This window comes from Diospyros lotus, chromosome 5, assembly GCF_014633365.1.
Source record: "Diospyros lotus cultivar Yz01 chromosome 5, ASM1463336v1, whole genome shotgun sequence".
In the NCBI taxonomy this organism is placed as follows: domain Eukaryota; kingdom Viridiplantae; phylum Streptophyta; class Magnoliopsida; order Ericales; family Ebenaceae; genus Diospyros; species Diospyros lotus.
Window position 1 is genome coordinate 6,220,582 of NC_068342.1, and position 13,714 is coordinate 6,234,295.

The 13,714-nt window shown below is 36.8% G+C and overlaps 1 protein-coding gene and 1 pseudogene across 1 annotated transcript; one reads left to right on the top strand and one right to left on the bottom strand.

Moving 5' to 3' along the window:
* Window positions 1-1,265: 1,265 nt before the first annotated feature.
* On the top strand, window positions 1,266-5,491 carry LOC127801540 (pheophytinase, chloroplastic-like; annotated as a pseudogene).
* A 5,716-nt stretch (window positions 5,492-11,207) lies between these two features.
* Window positions 11,208-13,064, bottom strand: LOC127800998 (serine/threonine-protein kinase-like protein At3g51990). The gene has a single exon (XM_052335737.1). The coding sequence runs from the start codon at window positions 12,837-12,839 to the stop codon at window positions 11,472-11,474; it is 1,368 nt and encodes a 455-aa protein (XP_052191697.1). The 5' UTR covers window positions 12,840-13,064; the 3' UTR covers window positions 11,208-11,471.
* Between the last annotated feature and the right edge of the window lie 650 nt (window positions 13,065-13,714).

Consider the following 13,714-nt stretch of genomic DNA (forward strand, 5'->3'; position numbering starts at 1 on the left):
GGAGACAGACAGTTATGGGTCGTTATTTTTCTTGGCTACAAAAGAAGTCGAATTCTAAGCCGAAGCTTCTAAGCAACTCTATCATCTTGGAACTTTCTCTCTCTCTTTCTCTCTCCCGGAATCTCCAATTAGCTCAAACACTAGCGGAAACTGAAACCCAGAAACTGTGGTACTCACATGAAAGCTTACTAAATTAAGAGGTCTCTAGAAGAACCTCTTTTTTGCTGCTTTAAATTAATTCGTCGGACTATAACAAGTAAACCCTTCTTCATATACTTCTTTTTGCTGTCGGTCGCTGTTATAATCATCTAGTCGGATTCTAATAATATTCATTAACGTTAAATAGTTGTAGTAGAGTTGGGTAATGGCTGGTTGCTGTAATATCCCCAAAAATAGGTGGCATAGGTTTGATTTTTATTTGTACCTGATTAGAATTGATTACTTGAAGTTTCCTTTTGGTCCAATTTTTTCTGCTTTCTTTCTTTTCAGCTCCGTTTGGTTCCTGGGAAACTGTTGGCAGGGAAAAGAAACTAGCTTTGTGAATCTCCGACAAATAAAATCAATGGTCTAAGTTAATATGGAGGCGCCACGGTGGACGGCAATCATATATTTAACTGATCCATTGGCTAGCTTTATAATGCAATACTGGATAATTTGAGAAAATGACATTTGTGAGGGGACGGTCAGGGACTCAAGTTAGTCAGGTTGGTTTAAAAAAGAGTCTCGTACGTTAGGAATGCTCTTTAGTCCTTACTAGACAATTTGAGTTTTTGCTATTTCGGTCATCCAAAATTGTTATCGTTTGATGCTTCATTTCAGGGATTTGTCATCCAAGAAATAAATTAGGTGGTAGAATTAATAAGAACAACTCCTTATGATGGTGTTTCAAGCAATTTTCCTTCATTCTGGCCCAAATACTGGAAGCCTATAGCAATGGATTCTAATTGGGAAAAAGTTGGGATATCTGAGCTGAACTATGATGGCTAGGTATATAAAGAGCATTCACCATAAAATTGGTCATTATTGTTTTGTCCCCATAAATGCTGTCCTGAGATGGTTAGAAAGCTAGAAAATTTGGTGGGGTTAAGGCTTGTGATGTTGTTGTTGCTGTAATGCAGTGACTGACAGGACTCCTATTAAACTAGTTTACTTACCCTATGCTTTTGGTATTGCTAAATCATTTTCTTGGTTACCCGTTACAGTAACGTCTTCTTGATATGGAAATTCTCTCCTGCTATTATGCGGTGTGCCTTCATGTCACAAACATGAGAAGCAACTTCGTTGCAGAAAGCATAGGTCTGCCTAAATTAAAGCTTTATGCTGTAAACAAACATGGGCTTTTCAGTTTTATGATGAATCCAAATGAGGATGTCTGAGATAGATCATTTTTTCTCAATGAACCCTAATCAAAACTGGGCTCCAAGAGCATGTAAATCTCTAAGGGTTCCTAAATGCTGATTTGAGGGTCTATAGTGGCTATAACTCTCTAATGTAGTTGATCATGAAGAGAATCTGGGAAATGCTGCTGAAAGCGGGGAACCGATAGCTAATAAGGTGCTGATTCCAAGTTTACCAGATGAATCTAATGGTGATTCTAGGTGCTCCAATAACCAGTTATTTTTGGGAATGGAAGACCAAACTTAATGTCATTACGAAAAGTCAGGATCTGAAAATGTTAATGCCCCTTCAGTGCTCTTTCTTCCTGGTTTTGGTGTTGGCTCCTTAGTGGGATCTTGCATGCGATGGAAATGACATGCCATGTCCGAGAAAATCTATCGCCCATACTTTAAAATCATAACCCAAAAAATTCTCTGTGGGCCTTTGGTGACAAAAGTGAACCTTGGCCAGATGAGCTTGCTTATTCCATCAACGTATGGCACGAAAAGGTTCAATATTTCATAGAAAATGTAAGTCTGCACTCTTTTCTAACTGTTCAATATTGCAGATTTTGATGGCAACATAACTGTGTCTAAAGAAACGATATCTTCAAGTAGAGTTATTCTTCAATTTGCTTACTTTATGAACTATGTATTTCATTTTCAGTTGTTTATATCGAACAAAATTCTACTTTTGGTGTATTTCCTAGCCCCAATATTTTAGGAACTTTTGCATTTTAGAGTGTATTTGATAGCACATATTTTTTATAGAAAATATTTAATCATGTGTAATTATTACATATATTTTCTACGAAAATAATTAAACACCCTTAATTTTTTTATAAAAAATATGTATATGATATAAGCATTTAAAAACTCTTTTCATAAAATTTATTTTTTATGGTGTGAGATAATTTTTACTTTTTTAAAAAATTATTTTTTAAAATTAAATTTTAGATAAGATAATCAAACAGAGCCTTACCGCAGCACCTGATAGAATTGAACTTTCAATTAGTGGAATTTTATGACTGATCTGTACTTTTGACTGCACATTTTTCCACTGTCTTCAATAGCGCTTATAATAATTCACTCTGTCAGTCATTTGCTACCGACGTTTGCATTCGGCTCTTCTTACTCATTGGTTTATTTGGTACTTCTAGGCTATAAGAAATAAACATATTTTATAATAAAATTATTCGCTTTGTAGCAAGAAGTAAATAATACAACTTGGTGAGGAGAGATCCCAAACGCTGTATCATCCTCATATATAATAGCATTTTGAACCATTTTAGAAATGACAGGATCAAGCCTTGCTCCTACTTCAGATACCATAATGGCTCTACAGAAAATAGAAAATGAAAAATACATGCTTAGAGTTAATTTACATGCAAGTATTGGGAGAAAGCTCCAAGACTAAGCCTTCTTATGATCTAAGGTTGTTAGGCAAACTATGCACAGATTTTTTGTATATTAGCAGTTGTTTGGTGACTAGTCATGGTTAAGCATGGGAAACGCATCAAGCAAGCATGTCTTACAAATTTTTGTCTATGAAGAAATTTTACATATTTTTCCAAGAATGAGTTCATTGATTTGGGAGTGTTTATGGATTGGAGTATCTGAATCCTACTGGGATAGTTATCCAACAATGCCATGGTTAACTAGTTGCTAATTTATCTTTTATCATGTTCCTCATCTCTTTAGAATAGAGGGAAAAGATAAGCAATATTTCTCGTTCTTTTGCTTACCAAGAAACATTGTGAATCACTGAGCTAACGTATCTCCTCTATATTTTTTGGTGTCTGACATCCTAAACCTTCAACTCTTAAAATGAAATCAAGCGGCATACTGCTGCTGCAAATCCCATATATAATGAATAGAGACAAGGCATATCCAAATGATTTTAGATTGGTGTTATTTTTCTGTTTTGGGACACTGGGGGGTTATTTTTCTCAGGAAATTATAACTTCATGTTGGTTTTTTGGGGCCAGTCACCATCAAAATAGAGATCCACCTGGATACCACCACTTTGTGTTTGGTGGTGTGTATGGCAAGAAAGATATAGGGGAGCTTTTGAAGACTTGACAGTTTGGTTTTGCAGTTGAATATATAGCTACATTGCCTTGACTATTGGCTTGGTTGAGGATGGATACTCCTTTTTGCTTGTTCTAATAACAGTTTCTGGATGATCTTTATTTTGGTTCTTAGTCTTTAGGAGGAACTCCTGGCTTCTTGATATTCTTTTGTACAAGGTATGCCTCCTGGCGGTGGTCTTTGTACAAGGTTCACCCCCTAACTTAAGGTGCCTTTCATTTTATACATTCATTTACGATTTTCCTTTATATGATACTTCTACCAATTGAACGTACAACCAACGAATGAAACACTGTACATGTTGAACAAGTTATGTTATATTTATGATTGAACACAATAGTAAGGTAAAATGGTTCATATGCCTTCTGTTTGAGCCAATGTAAAGGCTATTTTAGTTTGAAAGCGTAAAGATGTGAATGAATTGTAATTAAGTTGCAAAATCTACACTTCATATCATTGGTGTTATGTGAAGGATCGATTATTATGGACAAAATTTCTGAAAAAATTTAGGGTACTTTCGTTGTAATAGTATAGTGAGAAGGATCGAATAACATTTTGCAGCATCTAGTTATGAATTTTACTGTAGCAATTTCCTTTTTTCTCTCCTTATCAGAGTAATATAACCGGATCATAAGCATTTGTCATTACATGGCTTTCTCGGGTTGAGAGGAGTGATTGCACCAAATTGGCACTTTAACCAAATTGGCACCAAACTGGTCATTAAGGAACCAGTTTAATGACCAGTTTATGGTGTGGGCAACTCACTTGGAGGATATGTTGCACTTTACTTTGCAGCATGTAACCCACAATTGGTGAAGGGCGTTACCTTGCTCAATGCAACACCTTTTTGGGGATTTCTACCTGATCCTATAGGATCGCTAAGGCTTGCAAGACTGTTTCCATGGGCTAGCACATTTCCCGTCCCTATCAGATTTAGAAAGCTCGCAGAAATTCTGTAAGTTTATGTTCTGTCTGTGGCTTAGTTCATGGGTGTTTTTACATGTGATATCAACCCCCTGTAAACTCTAATCTTGAAAACAGATGGCATTATGGTGCCATTTCTACCTAAAACATCATCTTGAATGCATGATATTCTCAAGCATATATAGTATGGTATTTACTTTTCATGAAAATTAGCATGCATAAGTTTCTTTTTGTTATCACTTTGAAGAGCTGTTAAGAGTAAACCCGAGAAGGGTCTTCATTTAGTAATTATAGTTTGAGAAAGAAGAAAACGAATTTAAGGATGGTCTAAAAAATTATCAAAAAAAAGAGAAAGAAATCTATTATTGCCTGGATGGTCCAACGACACACGGTGCACAGTTTTGTTTTGTTTTGTTTTTATTAAAGTTGGGGGAGGGGTATTGATGATGCTACCCAAGGATGTTCCTAATTAATAGGGTATTAAGGATGTGCAGGGTGCACCAGGGACCAGGCCACCGTAAAATGAGCCTTGACAATGTGGCCTTGAGTCCCTTCATATCTTTTTACCTAGTAAGAAAAACGAAAAACCATTATGCTTGGAGTTATACTGCTTCTTTATCAGTTAGTGCTTTATGTGATTGTAGTTGGCAGAAAATAAGTGATCCTGCAAGTGTTGCGGAGATACATGCTTAAGCAAGTTTATGCAGATCACTTGACAAAGTTTGATAAAGTGCATTCCCGTATACTTGAGACAGTGCAACATCCAGCAGCTGCTGCTTCATTTGCTTCAATCATGTTTGCTCCTAAACAAGTATCCTTGAGAGAAGCTTTATCCAGTTATATACATATTATAAAAGATCGGTATCTTCTGGTTTTTTTCCTTGTAATTTGCATGTCAATTTCATCCTTTTTCAGGTTGTAAACTATCTACTACGGAGATGAATCAGAAACCTGGAGTCCCAAGGCTCTGTTGCATTATCTCTGGACAATAATCCAAAATGCATATGGAGGATGATGTGGCTAGGGATTTGGAATTTCTAAGAGAAGGATTGAAGATATTAGTGAGGTTCGTTTTCTTGGTTCTAGATTTTCGTTATTGAATCAGATAGACTCATTTATTAATTAAAACCAGCCTTGAGAATTTTAGATTTAATTCTCAATGAGGTACCTTCCCATTTATGTTTCTTATTGTGTTAATTGTGTTGGTGCCAATTAGGCATACATTACAAATAGAAGAGAAAAGGGATCCTTGGTTTATTGAGTATTTCTACTGTAATACATATGTTTCCAAACAAAAAAGTTTCACTCAAAGTTGTATGTAGCTCAACCAAGTATACGTAAATTTCTATATATTTATTTGGCACGTGTAATTTGTATGTGTTGAAAAACTGTAATTTATTTGTGACTACTCTCTTGCCTAACAACATGTACGTTGTGAGGGAATTTTACAAATTCTAAAAAGCAGGTGCCTTTTGACATTTCAATAGCTGCCTGCTATATAAAACAAACACATTTTCTTCCCAAAAAATCATGCAATTTCGTCATGGCACTTTTCTGATTCCCTTTCCAAAACTAAATATTGAATGGTGATTGGCCCTGGGTAAATTATCAACAAAAAGTCTACTGCAAGGACCAATGATAAGGATTCAAGTGACGGATGAAGATAAGGACTACAAGTTTCAACTTCATAAAAAATAAAATGACAGGAGCAATACGGCATGTAGAAACAACAGGTAGGACGCATGCACAAAGAAGCAGATGCGAATGGAAGGATGTGAGCTGTAAAGCCATGATGGAAGGAAAGCAATGTCCCTCTCCCTCTCTCTCTCTCATGTGAGGCGCAGCACACCCAATGGTGTGCTGCCACCTATCAGTCATGACACTAAGCATTATTCCTTATATTTAACCTCTAATCTATCAATTGCTCTCACGTAGCCACCTTCTAACTAAAGAGGCCTAGTACTTCAGGTTTGTCTTCACTGCAGCTATTTGATCCGTGTACTTGTTTGCGTACATTAAAATGGATGGAAGCTGGTCCACGCTTCACTTTACCAAAAAAACTTATTTTATTCCCAAAATGACCTTGTGCCAAGAATTGATTAAACAACATTTCATGAAATGGGTGTCAAAGCCAGAAGTGGATGAGAGCGAGAGTTGAAGGGTTGAGTACAGTTAATTATACATAACTTTGATAATTGAAGAACTTGAATCTATATAACAGGTCCACTTAGTGTGATTAAAACTAGTTGTCGGGATCATATATAGTTGTTGCATGTAAATATATTCTGGAGGTTGCAGCATCCGGGACCAACTTCTTCCTACATTTAGAATCCATCCAGTTCTTCTGTACTGAAGGACTAGCTGAATACCATTAGTCCATGGTCGAGCAGTCCCTTTCTTTTTGAAGGCATCTCCAGGGTGAATGCGCAGCAACAGTATGTATCATTCAATCAATAGAATAATAGTTACTTTATGTTTAATATTTCACACACACATATCCAAGTAATTTAAATCTTCTATGTTCAAAAATGGCAAAAGAAATCAAAATTCAAAACTGATAATCAGACAGGAAGAGAAGACAAAATTTATTATCTCAAGAAGATCACAAAAATCGTAGAAGATTAATGGACCCACCAAGCTACACTTTGGAGCGGGTTCTTGAGAAGAAGATTCTTCCTTGGAAATAAGCCAAAGAGCGGCGTCCAAATACGAAATTTTATTAGCTTATTAAACAAAATAGAATTTTATTCACTATAATTAAGATTTTTATGGTTTGTGTCGTTTGTTGCTGTAACCAAATTAATCCCAATGTATTTATTAACCCAAAAAAATTATGATTTAAACGATCAAGAATTCTACATTATTAATGCTTTTACTGTGTGGTTTTCTAAACGATCATATGATTTTCTAACGAGCACTGACAAATCAAACGAAATTCTATTGATTGCTTGCAAATGGATCTAGAAACGTTGAGAAGTAAAGCTATTGGCTTGTTTATCTCACCCACAAGCCTTACAGGCAGAGAAAAAACAAAACAAAACATCTGTACTGGCCAAGAAGATAAACAAATTAATGATAGTGAAGCAGCTAGCTGGTTTGGCTGGAGAATGTCAGTTTTTGTGCAGTCTTGTGCATGTTGAATGAACAATTAGGTTAACCATGCATGATAGCTAAAAACCAATTGCCAACCACCACCAACAATAATGGCTATTGGACGATCTGTGCATATTATATATACATATATATGAGCTTCATTAGGATGGATGCATGATGATCAATTAGCCAATGGAGCAAACTAGATATCTTATTAAAGAAAAGATTTGGGTTTTGGAAGCTGAACCATAATATATATATATATATATATCAATCATGGGAACTTATTAGAGACAGTTGCTTCTGTCACACATTTTCTGTACCAACCTTATATTAATCCTAGTCTCGCTTGACAAAAATGGTAAATAGTGCAAACACAATTTCTCTAACAAATGGATTTCTTTTATTATGAAGACCGTTGAAATTAATGTTTTCAGAGTTAAATCAGGAAAAAGTGGTTCCTCGTTTAATAGTCTAATTGTTAAATAATTAAAATTACGAAATAAAAGTAAAAAAAATTAAATTCCCTGACATATTTTGTTAATCGTAAATTAATAATTCTTAACAAACTATAAATTTTATCATTAAAAAACTAATTACATACATTATACATAACAAGGTGAATCTAGAAATATGAAATAGCATTTAGAAAATACAAAAATTAGAAATATTCAAGCAAGAGAGAGCATATACAGATTTGTAGAGGTCAATGATGTCAAGAGTTTCACTGCTATCATAGGTTGTCGCCATTGTCATTAATGTAGCTTGTTGGTGACTGCTGAAGAGGATAGAGGAAAATGAGCAAGGGTTAGGAAGAACAAAGAAAGATAAGATGACGAGCAAACTAGGGTTTCTCAAAAAGAAAAAAAAAACAGAAAGAACGTTACACGTTCATTGGAAATTCATTGTAAAGGAGTTTCTCTCCGCTTTTAATGAAACCTACTCAAAATGATGTCATATTGTTCTAATAGATGAGTGAATATTTTCTTAAAAGTGTAATAGTGGGCAATTATACAACTAATCAATTTAATCTCTATGTTCTTGACTTTTATCAATATTGGTTTGGAAGGCACCATTAATTTTCATAAGCGGGTTGTTAAGTGAATTAGCTTTCAGAAATTAATAATGTTCATTACATTGAACCATCTTCTTTCTTCATATCATTTGGCTTAGATTTTTGGTCAAATTATGATTAAGATCCAATAGATGAAGAAAATGAAACGAATAACTAACTAAAGGTGGGCATTAAGAATGAAGATGTTCCAATCCCTTAGAAGATAAGCTAGCATACAACTCATTAGTTATAAAGGTTGTGCCTTGGAAGATGGTACCTTCTGGTGATTCTTTCATATATAATGTGTGTTTCATCAATCGTATGATCTTATTTACCATAACCATACAGGTCAATACACATTAAGCCAAATATCTAATGATTTCTGTCAAGCATTTGCTCTAGATGGGCTGGCACTAGCTTTATATTATATGATACACAATATTAATTGAGTAATAAAACATTAATCTGTATAAACTATACAAATATAATTGAAATGGGGATATATATATATGTGTGATTTTTAAAAAAATATACAAATACTATATCTTTTTGGTACATCAAAAAAAAAAAAAAAAATACTGTGTTTCCGTTATTATGATAAAATTTCTCGAACAAAAAGTGGGTTTTACTGTTCGAAACCTGATGGGGCACACATATGATCACGGGTGGTCCGAGTTTAATAAAATATATATATATATACATATAATAAAAAAGGAATGGAATTAACCACGGTTTACTATTCTCGGTGGTGTGAAATGTCAACGCATTGGACAGCCAAAAAGAGGGCTCACCAATCGACGGTCAGGATTGAGTGTGATGACGTGCTGGGAAAATATTGAAGAAATAAATTATATTATTAATCGATAAAATTTATATTTTATAGTTAATATTAAATTAATATAAATTTATAATTAAATAATTTTAAAATGTATGTTAATATATTTCATATCAGTCAGTTACTTCCAAATGTGTTAAATAAACTACATGTGAACGGAGAAATCACATCCCAATGGTCAATAGGAGAGGCTGATCTGTAAAACAGTCAAAAAGCCTTGATATCAGCCTCAGGTAAGGAAAGAAGAACATGGCCTTTCCTTTTCAATTGCTGCTTCTTTCTTTCTTTCTACGGACACGCCTTTCTCTCTCTCTCTCTCTCTCTCTCTACTTTGGAGCACTTTCGAAATATCAACTTTTACTCAGATTTAATTCATGTTGAATTGAGTTTAATATTAAATAATAATATAATAAATAAGGTGTTAGATCATTTTAATTTATCTTGTTCAAATGAGTTGAAAGACCGAATTTAATCTTAAGTTTTCGGTGTATTAGGTGAATTTAAATATTTTATTAAATAATTGTAATTAAAACTTAATTTAACTTCACCAATATATGAAATGACTTTATTATATAATCAAAATCATTGTGCTTTACTCGACTAATTTCACCAATCCCAAGTGTAAATAAAGCATACAAAAGTTTTTAAATGAGGATTTGTTTTTAGTGTAACATTTAGATGAGTTTTTTTTGGTTTAGTGAAAATAATTTTTAGATGTAAGAAGTTGACATTATAATAATCTAATAAAATTGGTCATTTAAGGGACCCGTCAAATCGCTCAAAAAGGAAAAAGAAAAAGGAAGAGAAAAATCAGTGAGTTACTGTAGGAGGATAAGTATTCAAATCTCGTAAGCCCCTTATCAAAGATACTGCAAATATGCCAATCTTTACTTTTGTACGTATCATTGATTTCTAAGTTTTTAAAAGTTGATTCTTTAACTAGCAACACGACAGACACTAGCCATCTGAATGCTGCAACAATTGCCGGCTAAAGCTGATTCCCAGAAGTACAGGGAGAATGAAAGAATGGGCTCAATAAGCCAACGCAAGAGCCAAAGCACACGCATAACCACCAACCATCCCAGAGCACTAAAATTCAAGTGCTGATTCTCCCGGTCGGTTGCTGATACACTGCCGGCCCGAGAAAGCTATGGTTTTTGCCCCCGACCTTCCATTTCTCACAATCAAAAGGAGGAGACATGCATGATAAGAAAATGTTGAAAGGCTTTGATTGGGGTGAGATTTAGTAATGATTCAATGTACAACTACAAAATTAATGAAAAATCTTTTCGGAGAGAAAGTAAACATCCTTTTAATAAGAAGATCGATTTGAACTTACTGAAAAACCAACATTAGCATTGATTAAATAAACCAACCGCCCTTTGAAGGTGGCTCCAATGGATTGGGCAATCTCCAAGATTAAATAAACCATCGTGGCTGAGCCCACGATAAATGATATTGATGCTTGAAGTTGAAAGAAAGATCTGTGCATATTAAATGCATTACGAGATATGACCTGCCTCAGCCTGATTCTGTTTTGCTTACCAGTTACCAGCCTTGCCAATTTTAGTGCCCATGTGACAAATGACTAAGATGTAGCAAATAAATAAGCCTTGACCAGCTATGAAAGAATTGAGGCTGATGGAATCAAAATTCCTCTTTTCATGTTTGTCCATTTAATTCAAAGTTTACAAAATTTTATTGAAGAGGGCCAGAATTGTTTGATTCATGTTTGTTTGTTCATTCAAAGATACAACATTTACCCGAACAAAAATATTGAAGAACTTGCCTCTGCTGGCAGCATTCTCTCATGTATCAACATCACAAAATGATGAACCAGACATAGGAATGAAACATAATATCATGAAGGTTCATCTCCATAAACTCACGATCATCAAAATGAATTGAATGAAAACCACAAGGACTCTACATCATCAATTTCGATATGCAAGCGAGGGAAACTTACATACTCGAGCTTTGCTCGGTTCTCAATCAGCAATAGAGATTCAGATGAACCTCCGCATAAAGTTTAACAATGAACTAGATGTGCTCAGCACTAGAACTCAATCGAGAAACGGTAACCCCTACAGGATACACATTAGAATTCTCCCCGACTGACTGGTTTCACGTCAAGCCCGTGACAGCTCCCACTGCCATTGCCACGGGGCAGAAGCCAGGTTCTCCTCCCAACAGTTCGTCCATTTTCGCTCCTAAAACTCGATCCCCCATTTACTGATCTTGATTCAAGATCAACACCATCAGCATCACCCCGAAATTCAGCCATTAGATCCATCAAATTGTTCCTGAAACCCAAATCAGAGTACACTCTCCGTGAATTTCTCAAAGGTCTGGGGTTACTAGCATCTATACCATCCAATTCAGGACCCCTTCGCCTCGAATTCAACTGGGTATTCCCAGATTCAACCGGCCGGCCCACGTTTTCAACCATCAAGCAAGGATTTGTGAAACCGTTCCATGAATGAAGAGGAACCAATTTGCTTAAAACAGTGAGGCTTTCCACGACCTCCTTCATCGACGGCCGCCTCTCCCGGCAGGATCTCACACACTTGGCGGCTATCACAGCCAATTGCTTCCTCACCATTGGGTCTTTCGGCGGCTCGATCCTCGGATCATATGTTGCCAGAAGCTTCCCTCTCCTTATCAATGGAATCGCCCAATCCACAATCGAAGGCGGCGAATACCCAATATCAATTGCCTTTCTACCACTAATAATTTCCAAAAGCAGAATTCCAAAGCTGAATACATCGGTTTTGGTACTCAAATTATCGGGAGTAACATAGCCCGGATCGAGATAGCCCATTGTACCTGCCGGTGGAGTCGATCGAAGACGATAATCGTCCACGTGGCAGCGCAGGGCCAGGCCGAAATCCCCCAATCGGGCGTTGAAATTCCGGTCAATTAAGATGTTCGCCGACTTGATGTCGCGGTGGATCACCGGCGGGACGGCGGAGTGGAGGGTGTCGATGGCCTTCGCGGTCTGGAGAGCGAGCCGGATTCTTCGGCCCCAATTCGGCGGCCGGGCAGTCGAATGAAGGACATCGTAGAGATTGCCGTTGCTCATAAACTCGACGACCAGGAGCCGGTCGGCCGGGTCGACGGTGAAGCCGACCAAGTTGACGAGCCGGGGGTTGTGGAGCTTGGAGAGGATCTCAATCTCGTTGTCGACCTCGTTGGAGTTGTCGGAGAGCCGGGAAGAGACGGCGTGGGAGGGCTTCTTGACGGCGACGAGGCGGCCGCCGCGAAGCACGGCCTTGTAGACCAGGCCATGGCTGCCTTTGCCGAGAAGCTTCCGTTCGGAGAAGCCATTGGTGGCGGCCTCCAGGTCGCTGTACTCGAACTGCTTGATTTTGATGGGGGCTTTGGCTTCGCCGATATGGGTTTTGGCCGAGGAATCGGAATTGGAGACTGAGACGGCTGATGCAGCCTTACAACTTAGATAACCCATCAAATGAATCCAAGAATGGATGTGTTATGACATACACAAGCGCATATATATTATATATACATAAAGACTCAAAAAAAGCCCAGGAGCTTTTCCAGAGAATTTGCCTGGCTTCTGAAGATTGCAGGGAGGGAAGAGGGGGAGAGAGAGAGAGAGAGAATGTATAATGCGATATTGCTATAAGATAAGAGGGGATTTGGAAAATTGGGAATTTGTTTTTAATGTTTTCCATTTTGGAGGTGAAATGGGTGCCCACAAAAATGGAATCCCAAGAAGGCCAGCCATGTTTGAAAATTATGCCTCTGCAAAGCAATTTCTGTGGTCCAGAGGTCAAAGTATGAACAGCTCTGTAAATGACTTATTTACCAATACCATGCTCATGGTCAGCCAATCTGGTCTTGCTTCATCATTGTATAATATTCCGAGAGACTTTAATTACAAGGAACTTCCACAATTGTCAAACCATAGAAGCCAGTCTACAATCAAACAGAGGCTTCCTTGCTTGGTCTGTGGTTCGGTTTGAACTTTGAATTTGTTCCGGTTTTTACTTTTTTACTTTTTAATCTTAAAAGTGTACTGTTTAGCTGGAAAAGTGGTAACCTGAACAAAGCAACGTGAAGATATACTAAATACGGCGTCTTCAAACATACATCGGCTGAAGATCATTAATGGCATCCAACTACTACAGCGAACCCCTATTCAATTCATCTTACAGTGCCAACGGTGTATATGACAATCACTCTTCGCTGGGATATATCGCCAATCTACTCTCTAGATATAGTCCTTGTACAATAACATCAAAGTAGGGTCACAAATAAATCAAGCAAGAGCCATCCGCAAATGGTGCGTCCTCGACTCAAGAAAAGCTCTTTTGAGTT